Genomic DNA, 23,440 nt, shown 5'->3' with positions numbered 1-23,440 from the left:
ATTGTGTGATTGCTCTGTGCCACCTCAAAGGCATCTGAAAATGTGTGAAGGGAGACTTTGATCATCATAATGATTGGAGGCGGCTACTAGCAATTAGTGCCCAAGGGCCAAGGTAGTTAAACATTTTGCAGTGTATCGCTCCCAACAAAAAACTGTCCACTCAAAATGACAACAGCAGCACTGTTAAGTTCTGGACTTTACAAGCTACTTCTTTTATAGACCGTTGATAGTGTTTATAAAAATGACAGTTTTACATGGTACCATTTCTTCCATAGATATCTAAGTGTTCTCCCATTGGTCCCACTCCTGAGAAAAGGAAGGGCAGAATTATTACCCTCAATGTAAAGTATAAGGAACTGAGGCCTAGAGAGGTTGAAAGCTTATCAAATGAAATTCAGCACAACAGAAGCACAGAAGATAAAATACCATGTGCCACATCTCCTACTTTTAGATTAGAGTACTATCAGAGGGCAACTTACTCTGTCCACGGGCCTTGGGTCACACTGCTCACAAAGGTAGTGCTCCACATCTGAGTTCACTCCCATACAGTCACAGTGCTGCCACACCTGTGGGGGGAAAAGTGTGTGTGTGTAGGCGTTAGACTAACTGAGAGAAGTCTCAAGGGCTAAGAATTAAAAAATTAGCAATGTGACAGGGTAAAGCAGAACAGGAACTAAGGGGAAGTAGGTAAGTGAGAAATTAAGAGTTAAATGGTAAAATGGGGGAATAAAGAATAAGGACATATCTGAACACAAGTTGGTTCATAATAAATAGATTTGGGCAAATAAAATAAGGAGAAGGATGGAGATCAGGAGGATGAATGAACACAGTACCAGCACCAAGCTATTACTTACTAAGCAATATATATCAATGACATGGCCATTATGAAAGGCTTTCCAGCTATAAAATGCTTTTACTTACCCGTATGTAATTATATCCTCTCAATAATCCTATATGTTATTTATGGTTCCACTTTGCATATAAGGTAATGAGTTCAAATGTATCAAGTGGGGATACCAGAGTTCAGTTCCAGGACTTGACTCTTTCATCAAGAGCTCTATACACTGCACTCCATAGGTGTTAATGTTATGTACGTAGAGTGTAGTTCCTCTAATGTTTTTCAGATAAAGCACTATCCTAAACAGTATCACTCTTTTTGATCCAGATTATGTGAGAAGTGTATAGTGGAAAGTGAGCAGAAAAAATGGGAGGCAGAAAAAAAAGGGAAGGATAAAATGAAAAGGAGATATAAAAAAGGGATAATAGAAACCAAGGCAAAGTTCAAGTTCATAAAAATCCCGTCAAGTCAAGATAAGAGGCAGGGGCTACGACTTTGAATACAGTCACCATGCTCATCAGGAACAGGCTTCTGCTTCACCTCCTGACCCTCACCATGCACTTGTCACACTGGATCATGAGGCCTTCATCCTTGTAGAGGCCACAGATACAGCGGATGACATCATCGTCCTTCTCATGTCCATTCTCCTTCTCAGAGACTGAGGTTTCACTGCTGTCTGCCTCACTTGCTGTCTCTCCCACAATCTCATCAATTTGGGCCGATGCCTCGTGCCGGGCATTGTAATAGGCCTTTCGTAGACGGCAAACATCTCTCCCAACTGGGGATTTACGCCCGTAGTATTTCTGAAGAAAGCAGAAGAAAGAAATCATGTTTGGTTTTCTCAATATGGCTTAAAAATATACCTGAAGAGGTAGCAGGATTTTCTTTATCCTCCCATTTTGGTTAATAAATTTTTAATACCATCAAATATAGGTGCCAGACAGCTGAAAACAACTTAAAACTGAACTAAAATGAATTAAAATTAGAATCTTCATGGTAATTTTTCCATTTGCTCTATTGCTCTGTCCTTCAAATCCTGTCATAGGCCTTCCTGTCCACTTGGATCAAATACACAGTGACCAAGGAATATAATAAAGTATCACAAGCATAATGTTGTGGAGAAGCTCTCCATTTACCTTTGTCTTGCAGATACTAAGGACAAACTATAAGTTTAAATATATTTGGAAGATGTGTTTCAGTAGAAAGTATAATTCAAGATTGCTCTAATTCTTCTTTCAATTGTCTGTTTTTCTCTCATTTCTTCTGTCATCAACCTCAGTTCTTCCTTTACCTAGTAGCTTCTTTTGTCCCCAAACACCTCTCTAAGGTATTCCAAAATTAGTGAATGATATCTTCTTTTTCATGTACCATGTGATAATCCAACCTCTCCTTTAAATCAGTTCAAGGCCACCTTCTCTCCAATGAGATTCACCTATTCTACAACCTATTAGCATAATACCCCTCAATTCCATCCTTAAGAGATCTTTCTGAGAATTTCACATATACTTATTGTCTTGAATAAAGAAACTACAGATATGACATAAATGTACTAAAATGTCTGCATTATGTAAATATAAAGGTTCAATACTAAATTAGGCTTTTACAAAAACTGTTCTGGGGTATGATTTAACCTTCCAATCTAGTCATATCACACTGTCTTTATTATAAGCACAATATTTAGTACACTATAACCCCTACCCTAAGGGTACTCAATAAAAATTACTGCCTTTCTTAATCAGAAACATAAAGGTTGCTAGGAGAAGAGGGTAAAATCTTAAACATCTAAAATAGTTATCTTCAGAACAAACTTTTTTCTTAACATTTTTTATTGAGTTATAGACATTTTACAACGTTGTGTCAAATTCAAGTGTAGAGCACAATTTTTCAATTATACATGAACATATATTCACTGTCACATTCTTTTTTGCTGTGAGCTACCACAAGATCCTGTATGTATTTCCCTGTGCTATACAGTATAATCTTGCTTATCTATTCTGCATATGCCTATCAGTATCTACAAATTTTGAAATCCCAGTCTGTCCCTTCCCAGCCCTTGAGAACAGACTCCTTAAATCTGTTTCAAGTCAGTGAAAAATACCTCAGCATTCCTAAAGACCTTCAGCATGTCAGCATCAAAAGCTTCCACTGTCTTGTAATAACCAATGAGGATCTGCTTTTCTATGGTGGCAAGATCTAGGGGATCAGAGATCTTCTCATAATAATCAGCATTCCTGGAACATAAAGCCAGAGTGTCAATCTGGTATTCAGTATTTTCCTAAAATTCAAATGATTCCCACATATGTAAACTTACTTTTTCTTTGGGGGGAGGTTCAAAAGTGGTGCTGCCAGTGATTGTCGGGAAGAATCTGAAAAAGAATGCAGGTTTAGTAGGACAGACAGTAAGATACAAGGGAGGCAAGTATTAACTCCTAATCTGAAAAGCAGAACCCCCCAAAGTTAAAAGTTAGAAAAAAAATCCAAGTTTTTTTTTAGACCTGTGAAAAACACAAGGACTTTTCAGAAATGTGGGTAAACGCAGAGATCAGAAGATATGAAAGATATAGTGTATATACTTTAAATGTAAAACAATGTTAGTTGGGTAATGAAAAGAACCTTCTATGAAGAATGAGAGATGGGAATTTACAGTAGCTATGCTGCTTAGGGCAATTCCTACACAACAAAACTTACAGCAAAGATCACCTCATCCAAAAAAATGTTTTCTAGTTCCTGTCAATTGCCCATAGTGGAGAGTTTCTACTCTCCTGGTTTGGAGTCAATTAAATTCCAGATAATGAATAATTTAGTAATGTAAATATTTTCTGGAATCCATCTTCTTATAACAGTTACTTGATATTATGAAAACAGAGTGCATGCTGTGGGGCTGCTTCTTACTTGCTATTTTACTTTCTAACAACTTACTAAGAGAGAAAAAGCCCATTGTTTCATGCCCAGAACATAGTGACATATAGATACATTGACCGCAGTTTCACATTAGATCAGATGGGGTTGGATGGAATGCACAATGTCATCTTTTGGGAATGTAAAGGGAATAGGTGTCACAAACTTTACATCTTAGGACAGGTTGGTCTCCCCTTTCCTCTCTATATCCTTAGGTTAACAAGATGACAAAAAGCCACTAAAATATAAAGAGAAGACAGAGAAATCAAAGAGAAAGGAAACCAAATTCCTCGGAATTTAGGGAAACGAAGGAAGCAAAAGTTGATGGCTGTATGTAACAAAAAAACACATTCACAGATATAGAGAACAAATTAGTGGTTACTAGTGGGAAGAGGGAATGGGAAGGGGCTAGATAGGGACAGGGGATTAAGAGGCACAAACTATTATGTATAAAAAATAAGCTACAAGGATATATTGTACACTACAGGAAATATAGTCAATATTCTATGATAACTATAAATGGAGTAAAACCTTTAAAAATCACTATATTGTACACCTGTAACTTATACAATATTGTACATCAACTATACTTCAACTAAAATAAAAAAATAGAAAAAAAAGTTGATGACAAAAAGCTGCAATTACTTGTTATTTTTGATGCAATGGAAATGTGTGTGCCAGTTATAAAATTCTGGTTTTTGAAATGGAAAAAAAAAAAAGCGAATGAAGGGCTGCAAATGGCAAAATATTCTTCTTTCTTATGGGTGAGTTGTATTCCATTACATATATATGCTGCATTTTCTTTATCCATTCATCTATTGATGTGCACTTAGGATGTTTCCATATCTTGGCAATTATAAATAATATTGCTATTAATAGCGGGGTGTATGTATCGTTTTGAATTAATTCTTATTTCATGGTTGGCTTTATTCCTTTGATAACTATGTAAGTTTAAAAAGCTAAAGCTCTAAACATTCTTAGAAACAATGAATAGTACATACATGTAAATTTTAAAATATGTGTAATATATTGTGTATATATATTTACATGAAATCTATTGTGTATGTGCAGTCAAACTGTAACAATTCTACCTAATAAAACTGAAAAATGAAAATAAAAAGTTGCAATTATTTGTCAAAATCTCTCATTTTAAATGTCTCCAAATTTCCCGGTCAGAAAAAGTCATGTACATTGCCAAACTACCTACCTAAAATTAAAAACTATCTCCTTCCCCACCCTCACCCCCAACACACATCCAAGAGATGTGGCCTGGAAAAGGAAAGGAGTAGGGTAAATACGCTTGCATGAAAATGCTTTTAAAGTAATTTTCTTGCAACTTTATGTCCTTTTCCTTGATGTAGAGGTTAGGGCCTATGAACTCGCCAAAATATACACATATAGCATTTTTCTGGGGAAAGAGTTCACAACTATTATTAGATTCTCAAAGATATCTGTCAATCAAAAAAGGTTAAGAACCATTGATGTCATACATTGGTAATATTTTTTTCTTAAATTGCTAATTCACTGCTTCATTCAGGAAAATTATATCCAAGAAAAAGACCTGCTTTTTTCTATCCCATAGTTAAAAAATGTGATTTCTAAATGTGGTACTAAACTATGGTAAAACTACAATAAATACAAAAAATTAACCTAAAGATGTAGGGATTTAAAGACAACAATCCCTGAATACTATAATCAGTCCTATAATTCTATACTCTGACAAAAGGAAGAGCTAAGTAAATCTCCTAAATTCCTAATCCTAATCTGTTACATATTCTTGGCCTTGGATGTCTCAGGTGACATAGTAACATATTTTTTTTTTTAAAAGGTAAGGAGGATGAATTTGGGTAAATATGGTTACCTTTATAAGAGATGATGCCATCACAGATCTCTTTGAAGATTTGGGCTAGGCGGGCTGCCCGAGCTACTTCAACGTTTTCCTCTGCTGCTGCCAACCGTCTTGTTCGAACAGATCGAGCAGTCTGCAGGGCGGAGAACTGGGTCATGAAGACGTCTGGAAGGATAAAGTAAAAATTACTTTTAGGAAAAGAGGAGCTCTATGTGGCTTTCTTTTCTGCAACGGACTCCTGCTATTTTCTGTATTTTCCTTGAAGTGATTATGAGGATTAGTGGTCACGGAGTTTTTTCTCTTTTCCTTAAAGAAAAATCAGGGAATCTGGAGTTTACCAGAGAGACAGATGCTGCAGTTAAGAAGGACCTTACTAATGACCAAATGCTACATAGTAGTTAACAAGTCTGGGTTTCAAAATGAGTCTGCCTGCTTTTGAATTCTGGCCTCAATACTTACTAGCTGTGTGTCCTGGAGTAAGTTACTTAAACTCTGTATCTCAGTTTCTCAATGGTAAAATGGGGGAACAGTGGTAGTACAGGCATAACTCAGAGATATTACAGGTTCAGTACCAGACCACTGCAATAAAGCAAATATCCCAATAAAGGGAATCACACGAAGTTTCTGGTTTCCCAGTACACGTACAAGTTATGCTTACACTATAGTCTGTTAGGTGTGTAATAATAGCATTATGTATTTTAAAAAAACCAATGTATATATCTTAATTAAAAAATACTTTATTTGCTAAAAAACGCAAACCATCAAGAGTCTTCAGTGAGTTGTAATTTTTTTGCTGCTAGAGGGCCTTGCCTCTGCTCTGACTGATCAGGGTGGTTGTTGAAAGTTGGCGCGGCTATGGCAATTTCTTAAGACAACAATGAAATTTGCTGCATCTTGACTCTTCCTTTCTCTGCAGTGTGAAATGCCGTTTGATAGCACTTTACTCATAGAACTTCTTTCAGAATTGGAGTCAATCCTCTTAAACCCTGACACTGCCTTATCAGCTAAGCTTATGTAATACTGTAACTCCTTCACTGCCATTTCAACAGTCTTTTCACGGCATCTTCACCAGCAGTAGATTCCGTCTCAAGGAAACACTTTCTTTGCTCATCCATAAGAAGCAACTCCTCATCCGTGACAGTTTCACCACAAGGTTGCAGCCATTCAGCCACGCCTTCAGGCTCCCCTTCTAATTCTAGTTCTCTTGCTACTTCCATCACATCTGCAGTTACTTCCTCCTCTGCAGTCTTGAGTCCCTCCAAGTCATCCATGAGGGTTGGAAACAACTTCCAAACTCCTGTTAATGCTGATATTTTGACTTCGTCTCATGAACCACAAATGTTCTTAATGGCATCTGGAATCTTTTCCAGAAGGTTTTTCAATTTCCTTTGCTCAGATTCAACAGAGGAATCACTGTCTATGGCAGCTAGCTGTAGCAGTATGAAATGCATTTCTTCAGCAGTAAGACTTGAATGTTGAAATTACTCCTTGATCCATGGGCTGCAGAATGGATGTTGTGCAAACAGGCATGAAAAGAACAATTAATCTCGCTGTACATCTCCATCAGAGTTCTTGGGTGACCAGGTGCATTGTCAATGAGCAGGAATATTCTGAAAGGAGTCTTTTTTCTGAGTAGTAGGTCTCAACAGTGGGCTCAAATATTCAGTAAATCATACTGTCAACAGATGTGTTTTGTTGTTCCATTTAAAAGCAGAGGCAGAGTAGATTCAGTATAATTCAGAAAGGCCCTAGGATTTTCAGAATGGTAGCAGAGCACTGGCTTCAACTTAAAGTCACTGGCTGCACTGGCCCCTAACGAGAGAGTCAGCCTGTCTTTTGAAGCTTTAAAGCCAAGCATTGACTTCTCTCTAGCGATGGAAATCCTAGATGACATCTTCTTTCAGTATAAGGCTGTTTTTTCCTACACAGAAAAAAACTGTTGTTTGGTGTAACCACCTTCATTAATGATCTGAGCTAAATCTTCTGGATCATTTACTATAGCTTCTACATCAGTGCTTGCTGCTTCACCTTTCACTTTTATTTTACTGAGACAGCTTCTTTCCTTAAGCCTATGAACCACCTCTCCTAACTTCAAATTTTTCTTCTGTAGCTTCCTTACCTCTCTCAGCCTTCACAGAATTTAAGAGAGTTAGGTTCTTGCTCTGGATTAGCCTTTGGCTTAAGAAAATTTTGTGGCTGGATTTGATCTTAGACCAGTGAAACTTTCTCCATGTTAGCTATAAGGCAGCTTCACATTTTATCATTTTGTGTGTTCAATGGAATGGCACTTCTAATTCCCTTCAAGAAATTTTGCTTTGCACTCAAAATTTGGCTAACTGGTGCAGGAAGCCTACCTTTTGGTCTGTCTCGGCTTTAGACATACCTTCTTCACTAAGCTTAATCATCTCTAACTTTTGATTTAAAGTGAGAGATGTGTGACTTTTCCCTTCAGTTGAATACTTAGGAGCCACTGTAGGGTTATTAAGTGTCCTAATTTCAATATTGTTGTGTCTCAGGGAGTAGGGAGGCCTGGGGAGAGGGAGAGAGACAGGGGCAATGGCTGGCTAGTAAATCAGTCATACATTTATTAAATTCACTGTCTTATATGGGTATGATTCGTGGCACCCCAAAACAATTACAAAAGTAGCATCAAAGATCACTAATTACAGATCACTATAACAAAAATAATATAATGAAAAATTTGAAATATTGCAAGAATTACCAAAACATGACACAGAGACACAAAGTAAGAGAATGCTCTTTGAAAAATGGCACTGTAGATTTGCAGGATTGCCACAAAACTTCATTTTGTAGAAAACACAGTATTTGCAAAGTGCAATAAAATGGGCACACTAAAATCAGGTATGCCTGTACTTCCCTCATGAAGTAATTTGTGCAGATTAAATACGGTAATTCTTTAATGTGTTTTAGCTCAGTACCTGACCTATAATAAACACTCAGGAAATAATTACTGTTATCATCAGAAGATTTCAATAACTTAGAATATAAGTTCAGAGAGTTTATGCCAATCAAATCACTGAGAGGATATAAGAGTCTAGGCAAATTTCTAAATCAGTCTAGTTCCCACTTGGCATATTGACTCATTCACTATGCAGAATGCTTCTACTTTTTGAGGGAAAGAAGGAAAGAATAAAAGAACATGATCTTTTGAACACTTTTTCAGTTAGGAACAATACTTGGACATGCCAGTTTCTCTGCTTTCAGTCTGTACTGTATGTCAGATCTGATCTGAACTCAGGAGTGCTGATACACTATTCAGTCATGAAGGTCAGAAAAAAGGAAATCTGAAGATCTCTCTGTATAATACTGATATGAATGTGGAAAAACAAAATATGAAAATTAACACTTGGTCATTTTCTCCTGCATTTGGTATCAATATTTATCTGTAAGTTATTTACAGATACTGTAAGTTAATTACCCGTCTGTATGTTATTTCCCAGGCACCCACTTCCCATCTCATGTCTAGTAACTTTCAGCTGTAAGTAATGTTTGGGATGCTGGTTGGAAGGAGGTTTCTTCTTATTGCTTAGATTAGAGATAAGGAAGTTGAAGATCTGAGATGGATGGGTTATTGCTGACTGATGCTTGTATGTATGGATCTTAACTCTCTGGTTCAGACTAAAAAAAATCTTTGAATAGACTGTTCGAAAATAACTAAAATAATCACTTTGAGGCAATCTTGTGGAATTAACAAGAATGCTTCCCAGGCCTTACCAGACTTAATGTTCCCGTCATCTCGACAGATGCTATTCCAACGGGTATATAATGATGCTGAGTGAATGTTATCACTGGTGTGCTTTACTTCCTCCTGTTTCTGCCGAATCTTCTCCCAGTTTCGGACCAAGAACACATGATGCTTTAATACAAAGTTCCTGCAAAGAAGGAAGAAAGGAGTTTCTTTATTCATCAGTTCACTAAGCATATTACATGTCTACTCTATGTAAGCCACTGTTATGATGATATAAATGAATACTTATCAGTGAATTCAGCTATTATAAAGAAAATTACATATAGGGAAACACTATTCCATTTTAAATTTTTTTTTTATTTTTTGTTGGTTTTTTCAATGGAGGTACTGGGGATTGAATTTAGGACCTTGTACATGCTAAGCATGCGTTCTACCACTTGAGCTATACCCTCCCCACCTATTTTCCCTAATTTCTAGTGGACTTAGTATATCCTTCAAATGCAGGGAAACAAAGAAGTGTGTAAAGATGTGTGTGAATAGTAGTTGCAGTTTCCATGATTTTGTCACCAATATTTATATGTTTATATCATGTTACAGGTATTACAAATATCTCAAAATATGATTTACACTCATCTCTACCTCAAAATTACTATGGTTGTTTTGGTCAACTAATCTTTGACAAAGGAAGCAAGAATATACAATGGAATAAAGACAGTCTCTTCAGGAAAACTGGACAGCAGCATGTAAATCAATGAAGCTAGAACATTCCCTTACACCATACACAAAAATAAACTCAAAATGGATCAAAGACTTAAACATAAGACAAGACACAATAAACCTCCTAGAAGAAAATACAGGCAAAACATTATCTGACATACATCTCAAAAATGTTCTCCTAGGGTAGTCTATTCAAGCAATAAAAATAAAAGCAAGAATAAACAAATGGGACCTAATTAAACATACAAGCTTCTGCACAGCAAAGGAAACCATAAGTAAAACAAAACGACAACCTACGGAATGGGAGAAAATTTTTGCAAATGATGAAACCGACAAAGGCTTGATCTCCAGAATATATAAACAGCTCATATGACTTAATAAGAAAAAAACAAACAACCCAATCCAAAAATGGGCAGAAGACCTAAACAAGCAATTCTCCAAGGAAGAAATTACAAATGATCAAGAGGCACATGAAAAACTGCTCAATATCACTAATTATCAGAGAAATGCAAATCAAAACTACAATGAGGTATCACCTCACACCAGTCAGAATGGCCATCATTCAAAAGTCCACAAATGACAAATGCTGGAGAGGCTGTGGAGAAAAGGGAACCCTCCTACACTGCTGGTGGGAATGCAATTTGGTGCAGCCACTGTGGAAAACAGTATGGAGATTCCGCAAAAGACTAGGAATAGACTTACCATATGACCCAGTAATCCTGCTCCTGGGCATATATCCAGAAGGAACCCAATTTCAAAAAGACACCTGCACCCTAATGTTCATAGCAGCACTATTTACAATAGTCAAGACATGCAAACAGCCTAAATGTCCAGCAACAGATGATGATAAAGAAGATGTGGTATATTTATACAATGGAATACTATTCAGCCATAAAAATGACAACATAACGCCATTTGCAGCAACATGGATGCTCCTGGAGAATGTCATTCTAAGTGAAGCAAGCCAGAAAAGGAAAGAAAAATACCATATGAGATATCTAAAAAAAAAAAACCATAAATACAAAACAGAAACAGACTCACAGACATAGAATACAAACTTGTGGTTGCCAAGGGGGAGGGGGCATATGTAGAATAGATAAATAAGATTATACTGTATAGCACAGGGAAGTATATACAAGATCTGTGGTAGCTCACAGAGAAAAAAAATGTGACAATGAGTATATGTATGTTCATGTATAAATGAAAAATTGTGCTCTACACTGGAATTTCACACAACATTGTAAAATGTCTAACTCAATAAAAAATGTCTTAAAAAAAGTTTTAATATTGTGGTAAAAGGAAAAAAATATTACTATGGTTGTTAAACCTACCACTAGATCTTGTCATTGTTAAAAATTAATGTTTATTTCCATATCACAATTTCAGGGTTTTTGTTTATTATTCTGAAAATTGTATTTCAGTATTTTCAGTTTCCATTTAGTCCTATATATTAAAAGTTACTTAAAATTTTAAACACTTTTAAAACATTGTTCAGTTAAGAGTTACATGGGTTTCAACAGACTGCCAAAGGAATGCATAGCACAGAAAAGGTTAAAACAGAGCAACAAAAAAGGAATAGTCATCTTTGCTTTTTCTCTATATTGAGAAAAGATCTGTTTATGTTAGAAGTGAAGTAAATATGTATGTCTTCTTTTTCAAATTGTACATTTTCTACATCTTTCCTGACTACACACTCTGATATTTTAGAAAGGTCATCCTTTTTTGTAACTTTGCTATAATTTTAGCTCCTTTCATCCTATTTCAGACTTAATCTCAAAATTTTTAAATTTTAGTTAAACAGAGAAGATGTAGCCCAGTGGTTCTAGACTGTGGCTCCATATTAACTTAGGCAACTTTAAAAAAACTCCTGATGTCCAGGCTACACCCAAACCACTTTAACCAGAATTTTCAGAGGTGGAACCTAGGTATCAGTAGTTTATAAAGGTCCCCAAGTGATCTCAATGTGATAATGCTAGGGTGAAAATCAAATTATGGAATCATCACAGTTGTGTACAGTTAAGCAAGATACACATACACATAACTCATTTAAGTTTAGAGATCCATGTGGAGGCACTGGGTTCAATCCTCAGTACCTCCTCTAGAAATAAATAAACAAACCTAATTATACCCCCTACCCAAAGAACTAAAGATAAATAAATAAATAAACAAGCTAAATGATAATTAAATAGCTGAAAGAAAATTAAAGTAAATAAAATAAAATGACTTAATAAAAAAAAGAAATCAGGGAGAATAAAGACATAATTTTTTCCCTCACCGAAGATCCCCTAAATCCTTCTTTAAAGACTCCCTTCACAAAAGAAATGGCTCAACTATAGTTATTTAATAATTTTTAAATGGACAAGGAAATCACATAATTTAAAGTATTCAGGTAAGAAATTCTCCTTTTTACCTCTCTCGATTGGACATCGGCTTCATTTGTAATTGGGGGGTCAATCTTGTTGGGGTGTTGATGTTTTCACTGGGTTCCTCAGAGAGGTGGCCTCTCTAAAAAACAGATGGACCAGATGGCAGAAAAAACAAGATCAATCAGAAATCACCTCAAAGAATATTAAATCACTCTAAAGATGCCACTCTTTGCTATTTCTCTTATTTCAGAAATTGCCTCCAAGCAGCTGTTTGGGGAAAACTATGAGATTGTTATTCACCCTTTTCTTCAGCTTGTGCTTAGACTTCCTCTTCTCTTTTGACCGTCCAGACTTTTTATGGGTGGCCACTGGCTGGCTACTTTTGTTGCTGGTGAGTCCGTTCATGCGCTGACTCTTGCCTCCGATGATTCCTCGACATTTTTCAAAGCCGCACTTACACAGTTGCTTTGAAGGGAAAAAGAATAATGCTTTTAGCCTGCAGTCGCATTTGCAAGTTCAAATAGATGCCTGAGCATCTGGACACCTAACAATAAGTTTGAATCAAGACGTTTTCATATAGAGGAAAATAACTGATTGAGAGTAAAATAAATATAAATGTGTTTTTACTGTAGTAGAAAGGAAAGATTAAGCTTTGGGAAAACTTTACCAGAAAAGTTAAGAACTGACTGGAGACAAAAAAATGATTGAGCAGTCTCTTTCTAGAGTTCTGAAAGAATAACTGAGACCTATGTACCCTAGATAAGTGGAGTAAAAAGTGAAAAACTATCTTCTCCAATGTACTTCTCAGTGGCTACAAATCAATAATGTTCACCGAAGGTCCATGTTATAAACCGTACTGTGACAAAATTCAAACTCCTTTTTGAATTTATTATTCTTACCTGTTTTTCAACATTGAAGGAATGAAAGTTGTAATCATAAGTGAGTTCAGTACCAGCTGGCATATCTTTGAGAGCATATAGTCCAATCCGGTATACTCCATTAACAGACCTAAGGAGAAAGGAATAAGTAGTTAAGAAATTCATAATACCATGCCTGAAAAACAGAAAAGCTGCTACAGTGATTTCAAATTTGCTTTTGTTTCCGTATCCAATTACTCAAGTTTCCTGGACAATCACTCTACCTTTAATTTCTCTTCTAGTCTATCCAGTCTTAAGTTTTCTGGAAAACATCCTTTATGCTGTCATAGGTCTTAATTTTTCCTGCTTGGTGTATTCAAAGCCCTTCTAACACATGGCTTTAGTCTACTTACTAAATAAATTAAAATTATTTACTATGGATTACCTATAAAAATCTTCTAGTTCCTACTGATCTCCATCTTTCTCACCTGTACATGAGTATCTCTTTTGTTCTATTTTACCTAAGTTATTAATCATCTTTCATGTACTGTTCTTGATACTTTATATAATACCATATAATTATAGCTAATATTATTGAGTGTTTATTATAGTAATAACAAAATAACATTTTGTTATTACTATAACTTACTATTAACTTATTTAGTCCTCCCAACAACTGTATAAAGAAGGGTACTATTATTAGGTAGTTTTATAACGCCCATTTTCTAAATGGAAGCTGAGGCACAGAGAGTGTTAAGAAATTTGCTGGAAGTCACATAGCTAATAACTGAGGGAATTAAGTTTCAAATCAAGGCAGGCTGGCTACAAAATCTTAACCATGGGGTTGGGGAGGAGGGCGGTAATAGCTCAGTGGTAGAACGTGTGCTTAGCAGGTCATACATAATTATATACAAGGTATCTGTGTCTTAGAGAGTTTGTTCACAGTCATTCAGCAATTAAATTGCATGAAAAACTAGGGCATTAAAACCCATACTGTTTGATGCCACAGCTTCTCTTCCTCCTGCCTTCCTGACAATGTGGACTACATCAAGGTTTAGCTTGGATACTACCTTATCAAATGTAAATTTCTCTAATATCTTCAAGTTTTGGTATTCTTTTTTCTAAATTCAGAAAGCATTTTTAGTCTTTATCAGTGGTTGGCAAACTATGGCAAACAAACTCCCCCCAGGTCTTTATAAATTTTTACTGGCATACAGCCATATCCTAAGATTGCTGACCCCTGGTCTATACCGTAACATTTAAAATTTGATCATATAATGCACTGTATTAAAAATCTGGGGGGAAGGATAACTTACATATAGCTTGCTGAATGTTATTTACTTATACATCCGTGTAACCTCCCAGAAAGAAAGCTCCTCTGTTTCCCAGTCAGTACCCTCCTTCAAAAGGACTGGCACTATTCTAATCTCTATCCCCATAAAGATTATAGTTTTGCTTGTTTTAAATTTCAAAATAATGGAATCATACAGAATACACTATATTATGTACAATTATACACCTATCTTCTTTCATTCAGTGTTACACTGTATTGTAATATATCTTTACACTGCTGTGTAGTATTCCACTGTATGAATTTAGCACAATTTATACACTTATTCTCATGTTGATAAACATTTGATAATTGTATGCAGTTTTTAGCTATTATTGAAATTTTTTTCTGTGGACATTGTTACACCTTTTGAACATAAACACTCATTTATGTTGGGGATATACTTAAGAGTGGGGTTGCTGAGTTACTGGGTATGTTTAGCTTTGGTAGGTACTGGCAAATATCTTTTGTTAAGTGGTTATACCAATTTACACTTCTACCAGCAGTAATACAACAGAGCATTCACATTGTATTATACCTCTGCCAACACTACAATCTTTGATTGTAGCCATTTTGGAAGATTATATAGTGGTTTTTTTTTAACATGGCTTAATTAATATTTTTCTCTGACGATAAAAGTAATGTTTAAAATGATTATTGACCACTTTAATATTCTTTTTTCTGATGTGTCTATTATTATTTAAAAAATTGGATTGTCTCTTTTTAAATTGATTTTCAGATCCTGAATTTTATACAGAAGTTAAGTCTTGTCAGATAAACACATTGCAAATAACCTCTCCCCATCTATGGCTTACTTTTACACTTAATGCTATCTTTTGATGAATAGACACTATTAATTTTATCAATTCTTTTATTTTATAGTTAGTGTTGTTTATGTCCTGTTTAAGATAACTTTACCTATCCCAAGTCTATGAAATATTCTCCCATTTCCTTCCCAGAAACTTGTTTCAATTGTGATATTCAGTTCTATTATTCATCTTAATTTTTGTGTGTGTATTGAGAGAGGAGCCTACTGACAGCATCATTTATTAAAAATCCACCCTTTCCTCACTAACTGACATTTTATGGGTCTTTGCCTGGAGTTTCTCTTCTATTCCATTTGTCTATTAATCAATCCCAAACACCTACTGTTTTAATTAGTGTACCTGTATAGTAAGTCTTGAAATTGGTATTTAAATCCTTAAATCTTGCTCTTCAAGGTATCTTGCCTTTTCTAGGTCTTCTGCAGCTACATATATGTTTTAGAATCAGCTTGTCAATTTCCATATAAACTGGATTTTCACTGGATTTGAATGTATAGATCAACCTGGTAAGACCTGACATCTCAAAAATATTAAGGATTCCAACCCATAAACATAGCATATTTCTCCAATAATTAAGGTTGTCTTTTTTCCCCCTGATAATATTTGGTGGTTTTCAGTACAGAGGTCCTACAAACTTTTATTAAATTTATTCCTAGGTATCTGATATTTTATGAAGTGGAAGAGAAGTTGTGATAGTGGAAATCCATATAGGAAGGTGTTCATATTATCCTATTTAAAAAAAAATTGTGTTAAAACACATGTAACAAAGTTTATCATCTTAATCCTTTTAAAATGTACAGTTCAGTGGTATTAAATACACCCATATTGTTATGTAGTCATTAGCACCATCATTGCCTTAACTCTTTCCATCTTGTAAAACCAGAACTTTTTATCTATTAAGCAGTAACTTGCATTCCCTCCTCCCTCCAGCCCCAGATGACAACCATTCTATTGTCTGTATTTTTTCTTTTTTTTTTTTAAACTTTATTACATTTGTGGGGGCGGTTGGTAATTAGGTTTATTTGTTTATCTTTTGATGGAGGTACTGGGGATTGAACCCAGGACCTTGGGCATGCTGAGTACGCACTCTACCGCTGAACCATACCTATCATAGCCCTTTGTATGATTTTGACTACTGTTAAGTATCTCCAGCATAATGTCCTCAAGGTCCATCTGTGTTGGAGCACACTGCAAAATTTCCTTCCTTCTAAAGGCTGAATAATAATTCTACTGAATGTAAATACTACATTTTGCTTGTTCATTCATCCATTATGGAAAGCTGGGTTGCTTCCAGATTTTAGCTACTCTGAATGTTACTATAATATGGGGGTGCAGGTATTTCTTTTAGACTTTGCTTTCAATTCTCTGGGTTATATATTCCAAGAAGTAGAATTACTGGGTCATAGGGTAATTTTATATTTAATTATTTGAGGAATCTCCTTACCATTTCCAACAGTGGCTATATCATTTTTATCCCTAACAGAGCACAAGGTTCCAATTTCTCCACATCTTCATCAACACTTGCTGTTTCTGTTATTTTGAAAGTAGCCATTCTGAGGGTGTGAGGTGGTTTCTCATAGTTTTGATTTACATTTCTGTAATGATTAGTGATGCTGAGCACCTTTTCATGTCCTTATTTGCCATCTGTATATTTTCTTTTTTATGTATTTTTTTTATTGTAGTATAGTCAGTTTACAATGTCATCTATTTCTGGTATACAGCACAGTGCTTCAGTCATATGCAAATATACATATATTCGCTTTCATATTCTTTCCATTTGTATATTTTCTTTGAAGAAAACATTCAAGTCCTTTGTCCATTTTTGATTGGGCTGTTTGCTTTTTTATCATTGAGTTTTAAGGGTTCTCCATATATTCTAGATATTAATATCCAATATATATGCCTTGCAAATATTTTCTCCCATTCTGTGGGCTGCCTTTTCACTCTGTGGATAGTCTTTTGATGTACAAAAATTGAACACTTTTATCAAGTCCAATTTGTCTGTTTTTTGTTTACCTGTGCCTTTGGTGTCATATCCAAGAAATTATTGCCAAGTCCAATGTTGTGAAGCTTTTGCTCTAAGTTTTCTTCTACAAAGTTTTGTTTTAGGTCTTACACTTAGATCCTTGATGAATTTGAGTTAATTTTTGTATATGGTGTTTGGTAAGGGACCAACTTCATACTTGTGCATGTGGATATTCAGTTTCCCTAGCACCATTTGTTGAAGATTATCCCTTTCCCATTGAATGGTCTTGGCATACTTGTAAAAAATCATTTGACCATATATATGATGATTTATTTCCAGGTTCTCTATTCTATTTCATGGGTCTAAATGCCTGTCTTTAAGTGAATACTACACCTCTTTGATTACTATAGCTTTGTAGAAAGCTTTGAAATCAAAAAGTGTGAGTACTACAGTTTTGCTCTTTTTAAGGATTGTTTTGGTTATTTGGGGTTCCTCGAGATTCTATATGAATCTTAGGATGGGTTTTTTATTTCTGCATTAAAAAAAAAAGTCCTTGAGATTCTGATAGGATTGCATTGAATTTGTAGATCGCTTTGGGTAATACTGACATTTTAACAATATTAAAGTTTTCCAATCCATGAAAATGGCATGAGTTATCATTTGTTTATGTCTTTAATTTCTGTTAGCAATGTTTTATAGTTTTCATTATACAATTCACTTAATTCCTAAATAGTTTATTCTTTTTGATGCTACTGTAACAGGAACTGTTTTTGTTAATTTCCTTTTCAGATTGTTCACTATTTGTATATACAGATGTAACTGCAAAAGATCATACAATGGGCAAATAATTTTACTCTTCCTTTCCAAAGTCTTTTATCTCTCTTGACTAATTATTCCAGCTAGAATTTCCAATACTATGGTGAATAGAAGTGGTGAAAGTAGGCATTCCTGTCTTGCTCCTCATCTTAGAGGAAAAGCTTTCAGTCTTTCACCATTGAGTATTATGTCTGCTGTGGGTTTTCATATATGGCTTTTATTATGTTAATGTAGTCCTTCCATTCCTATTTTGTTGAGTATTTTTATCACGAAAGGGTACTGAATTTTGTCAAATGCTTTTTCTATATCACACCAATTGAGATACGATGTGATTTTTTTCCCCTTCATTTTATTGATGTGGTATATCACACTGATCAATTTGCTTATGTTCAACCACCCTTGCATTCCAGGATTAAATCCCACCTGGTCATTACACATAATCCTTTTAATATGATGCTGAATTCTGTTTGCCAGTATTTTGTTGAGGATTTTTGCAACAACGTTGATAAGAGGTTTGTAGTTTTCTTGTAGGGTCTTCGTCAAGCTTTGGTATCAGGGTTATGCCAGCTTCACAGAATGAGTTAGGAAGTGTTTTCTTCTTTTCAAATTTTTGGAAAAGTTTGAGACGGGCCAGTATTAATCTGGTAGAATCCACCAGTAAATCAATCAGGTCAAGAGCCTTTTTTTGGAGGGGAGATTTTTGATTAATGATCCAACAGCCTTACTAGTTAATAGGTCTATTTAGATTTTTTATTTCTTCATGATTTATTCTTTGGTTTTGGGTTTCTAGAAATTTGTTCAAGTAGGTTATCCAATTTTTTGGTGTTCCATTGTTCATAGTACTCTTATCCTTTTTATTTCTGTTAAACGTGATAGTAATGGCCCCATTTTCATTCACTTCTGAGTTTAGTAATTTGAGTCTTTTTTCCTTAGTCCATATAGCTAAAAGTTTGTTGATTTTGTTCATATTTTTTGAAGAACCAACTTTTGGTTTCACTGATTTTCTCTATTGTCTTCCTATTCTCTACTTCATTTATCACTGCTCTAATCTTTATTATTTCCTCCCTTTTGCTAGCTTTAGGTTTAGCTTGTTCTTTTTTCTCAGTCATTAGATTAAAAAGTTAGGTTTTCAATTTGAGCTTTTTAAAAAAAAATTTTGGGGGGGGAGGAGGTAATAAGCTTTATTTTTAGAGGAGGTACTGGGGATTCAACTCAGCACCTTGTGCATGCTAACCATGCACTCTACCACTTGAGCTATCTCCTCCTCCCATCTTTTTTGTTTTTTAGTGTAGGCATTTATAGCTATAAATTTCTCACATAGCATTACTACCACTGCATCCCATAAATTCTGGTATGTTGTGTTATCATTTTCATTCATCTATATTTTCTAATTCCTCTTGTGATTTCTTCTTTGACCAACTGATTGCTTAAAAGTATGTGAATTTCCACAGTTTCATGGATTTTCCAGTTTCCTTTATGTTATTGATTTCTTACATTAGCCTTAGTGTCAGAGAAGATACTTTCTATGATATATGTCTTTTAAAATCTATTGAGACTGAATTTGGGACCTAACACATAGTCTATCCTGGAAAATGTCCCATGTGCACTTGAGAAGAATGTAAATGCTGTTATTGTTGGGTGGAGTATTCTGTATATGTCTTTTAAATCAAGTTGGTTTATTGAGTTAAGTCCTCTTCTCCATACTTACCATGTCTGGTTGTTCCATCCTTTATTTTGAATGAAGTATTGAAATATCCAATTATTATTGTAGAAATATTTCTCCCTTCAATTGTCAGTTTTTGCTTCATATATTTTGAGGTCCTGTCATTATGTATATAAATGTTTATAGTTGTATCTTTTTGCTGTACTGAATCTTTTATTAAAACTTATGTTCTTCTTTGTCTCTTTTAAACTTTTGGGGTTTAAAGTCTATTTTGACTGATATAAGTACAGCCATTTTTGCTCTCTTTTGGTTATTATTTACTGGGATATCTTTTTCCATCCTTTCACTTTCAACCTGTTTGTGTCTTTGGATCTCAAGTGTGTCTCTTATAGATAGTATACAGTTGGATCATGTGTTTTTAATCTATTCTGCCAATCTTTTAAGAAAAATTGAGACATAATTGGCATATAACATTGTATTAGTTTCAGGTGTATAACATAATGATTCAATATATGCATATATTGCAAAATGATCATCAATGAGTCTAGTTAACATTTATCACCACATATAGTATAAAACTGTTTTCTTGTCATGAGATCTTTATAATTCACTACTCTCTTAACAAATTTCAAATACACAAAACAGTATTATTAACTATAGTTACCATGCTGTGCCTTATATCCTCAGGTCTTATTTATTTTATTTGAACCACCTTCACTCATTCTGCCCAGCCTTCAAACCTGCACCTCTGGCAACCACTGATCTGTATCTAAGAGTTCAGTCCCAACCCTACCCCTACCCCCACCGCTAAGATTCTGCATATTAGTGAGATCATATGGTACCTGTCTTTCCGTCTGATTTATTTCATTTAGCATAATACCCTCAAGGTCCACCTATATTGTTGCAAATGGCTGGGTTTCCTTTATTTTTTCTTCTTTTACATCACGTTTATTTTATCAGTAGTTGTTTGCTGGTTTCTTTGAAGATTTCCTTCAATTTTATGACTAATATTCCATTGTATATATACACCACATTTTATCCATTCATCCACTGATTGATACTTGGGTTGTTTCCATGTCTTAGTTACTGTAAATGATGTTGCAATAAACATGGGGGTATAGATACCTTCTCAACTTACTGTTTCCATTTCCTTCAGATAAATACCCAGAAATGAAATTGCTGGATTGTATGGCAGTTCTAACCTCCCTATGTTGTTTTAAAGTGACTGCACCAATTTACATTCCCATCAACAGTGCAAGGTTTCCCTTTTCTCCATAGCCTCATCAAAACTTATTTCCTGTCATTACGATAACAGCCATTCTCATAGGGATGAAGCGATATCTTGTGGTTTTGACTTGCATTTCCCTGATGACTGGTAATGTAAGCATCTTTTCATGTATCTATTGGCCCCCTTTATGTCTTAAGAAGATGTCTATTCAGATCTTCTGCTTATATTTAATTGGATTTTTTTTTGCCATTGACTTGTATGATTTCCTTATATACTTTTTGATATTAATCCCTCACAAAATTTGCAAATATTTTCTCCCATTCTGTAGACTGCCTTTTCATTTTGATGGTTTCCTTTGCTAATACAGAAACATTTAGTTTGATGTAGTCTCATTTGTTTATTTCTGCCTTTATTGCCTTGCTTCTGGTGTTAAAACCAAAAAAAAAATCATTGTCAAGACTGATGTCAAAACGCTCCATTTTTCTTATAGAAGTTTTATAGTTTTAAGTCTTTTGTTCAAGGCTTTAATCCATTTTGAGTTGATTTTTGTGTATGTTGAAAGATACAGTCCAGTTTCATTCTTTTGCATGTGGCTGTCCAGTTTTCCCAACACCATTTATTGAAGAGACCATTACTGAAAAGACAATATACAAGACAACTGTATATTCTTGGCACTTCTGTCATAAATTAACTGACTAAACACATGAATTTATTTCTGGGCTCTTTTATTCTGTTCCATTCACCTAAGTGTCTGTCAATACCATACTCTTTTGATTAATATAGCCTTGCAATATAGTTTGAAATCAGACAGTGTGATGTCTTCAACTTTGTTCTTCTTTCTCAAGACTGCTTTGGGTATTTGAGGTCTTTTGTGGTTTGACAAATTTTAGGATTATTTGTTCTATTTCTGTGAAAAGTGCCATTGGAATTTTATTTTTATTGCATTGAATCTGTAGGATGCTTTGGGTAGTATGGACATTTAAACACTACTAATTCTTCAAATCTGTGAGCACAGAACACATTTTCATTTATTTGTGCCTTCTGCATTTCTCTCCCCAGTATCTTACAGTTTTCACCATACAAGTCTTTCACCTTGGTTAAATGTATTCCTAGGTATTTTATATTTTTGATGCTATTGCATATGGGATTTTCTTTTTTTTTCCTGATAGTTATTAGTGTACAAAAACACAACTAATATTTTGATTTTGTATCCTGCAACTTTACTGAATTTGATTACCAGTTCTAAAAGTTTTTGGTGGAGTCTTTGGGGTTTTCTATACATATTATGTCTTCTGCAAACAGATGGTTTTTATTTCTTCCTTTTTGATTTGGTTGCCTTTATTTTTTTCTTGTTTAACTGCTCTGGCTAGAATTTCCAGTATTATGTTGAATAAAAGTGGTAGGAGTGGACATCCTTGTTTTGTTCTTATCTTTGAGAAAAAGCTTTCAGTCTTTCACCACTGAGTATGATGTTAGCTGTGGGCTTGTCATACACAGTCTTTATTATGTAGAAGTACATTGCTTTACCCATTTTTTTGATCGTTTTTATCTTAAAAGGTGCTGAATTCCATTCTTTTTTGGAGAGTTTAACCCATTTATCATTAAATTATTGATAAGGAGGGAATTACTTCTGTCATTGTGCTATTTTTCTATATGCCCTTTAGCTTTTTGACCCTCACTGCCAGCATTCCTGTTCTCTATAGTAGTTAGTTAATTTTTTGTAGTAAAATGTTTAAATTCCTTCCTAATTTCCTTCTGTGTATGTCTAAAGCCATTGCCTTTCTGGTTATCATGGGAATTACACTAAAGTTATAACACTTACTTACAGCAGTTTAACTTCAATAACATACAAAATCTCTGCTCCTTTACAGCTATGTCTCTACTCCTTTCAGGTGTTGTCATAAAATTAAATCTTTATGCACTGTGTACATAAAAATAACAATCCCTTTAGATGCATTAGTCTCTCAAACCATGCAGAAAGCAAAAGTATAGTTACAAACCACTGTTACAATAACTCTAGCTTTTATAATTGCCTGTGTGTTTACTTTTATTGAAATCTTTATTTCTCTACATGGTGCTGATACTATCTAGTATCCTTTCATTTCACTTTGAAGGAGACCATTCTAAATTTTTGCGGGGTAGGTCTAGTACTAGTACTCAAGAACACCCTCTGCATTCATTTATTGGGGAATGTTTTGATTTCTTCCTCACTTTCAAAGAACAGTTTTGACACATATCAGAATCTTGGCTGATGTTTTCTTTTAGCATGTTGCATATATTGGCCTCCAAAGTTTCTGAAAAGGAATCTGTAAACTTTCTTATTGAGGATCTCTTGTACATGATGATTCTCGTCTCTTGATGCTTCCAAGATTTGCTCTT

At 34.8% G+C, this 23,440-nt stretch overlaps 1 protein-coding gene across 4 annotated transcripts in view; it reads right to left on the bottom strand.

The window, feature by feature from the left end:
• The window catches only part of ASH1L (ASH1 like histone lysine methyltransferase), a 150,638-nt gene that overhangs the window by 7,705 nt on the left and 119,493 nt on the right, over nucleotides 1–23,440 (bottom strand). For all 4 annotated transcript variants that reach the window (XM_015248173.3, XM_006214636.4, XM_015248174.3 and 1 more), the window contains 9 exons: nucleotides 13,277–13,385; nucleotides 12,678–12,842; nucleotides 12,422–12,516; nucleotides 9,321–9,478; nucleotides 5,598–5,750; nucleotides 3,150–3,204; nucleotides 2,937–3,069; nucleotides 1,393–1,641; nucleotides 480–566 (listed from right to left, as the gene is read on the bottom strand). In XM_015248173.3, the coding sequence (XP_015103659.1) occupies nucleotides 480–566; nucleotides 1,393–1,641; nucleotides 2,937–3,069; nucleotides 3,150–3,204; nucleotides 5,598–5,750; nucleotides 9,321–9,478; nucleotides 12,422–12,516; nucleotides 12,678–12,842; nucleotides 13,277–13,385 (1,204 nt within the window). The remainder of the gene's footprint in view (nucleotides 1–479; nucleotides 567–1,392; nucleotides 1,642–2,936; nucleotides 3,070–3,149; nucleotides 3,205–5,597; nucleotides 5,751–9,320; nucleotides 9,479–12,421; nucleotides 12,517–12,677; nucleotides 12,843–13,276; nucleotides 13,386–23,440) is intronic.

This window comes from Vicugna pacos, chromosome 21 (genome assembly GCF_048564905.1).
Source record: "Vicugna pacos chromosome 21, VicPac4, whole genome shotgun sequence".
Lineage (NCBI taxonomy): Eukaryota > Metazoa > Chordata > Mammalia > Artiodactyla > Camelidae > Vicugna > Vicugna pacos.
This window is presented reverse-complemented; position numbering and strand designations above follow the sequence as displayed.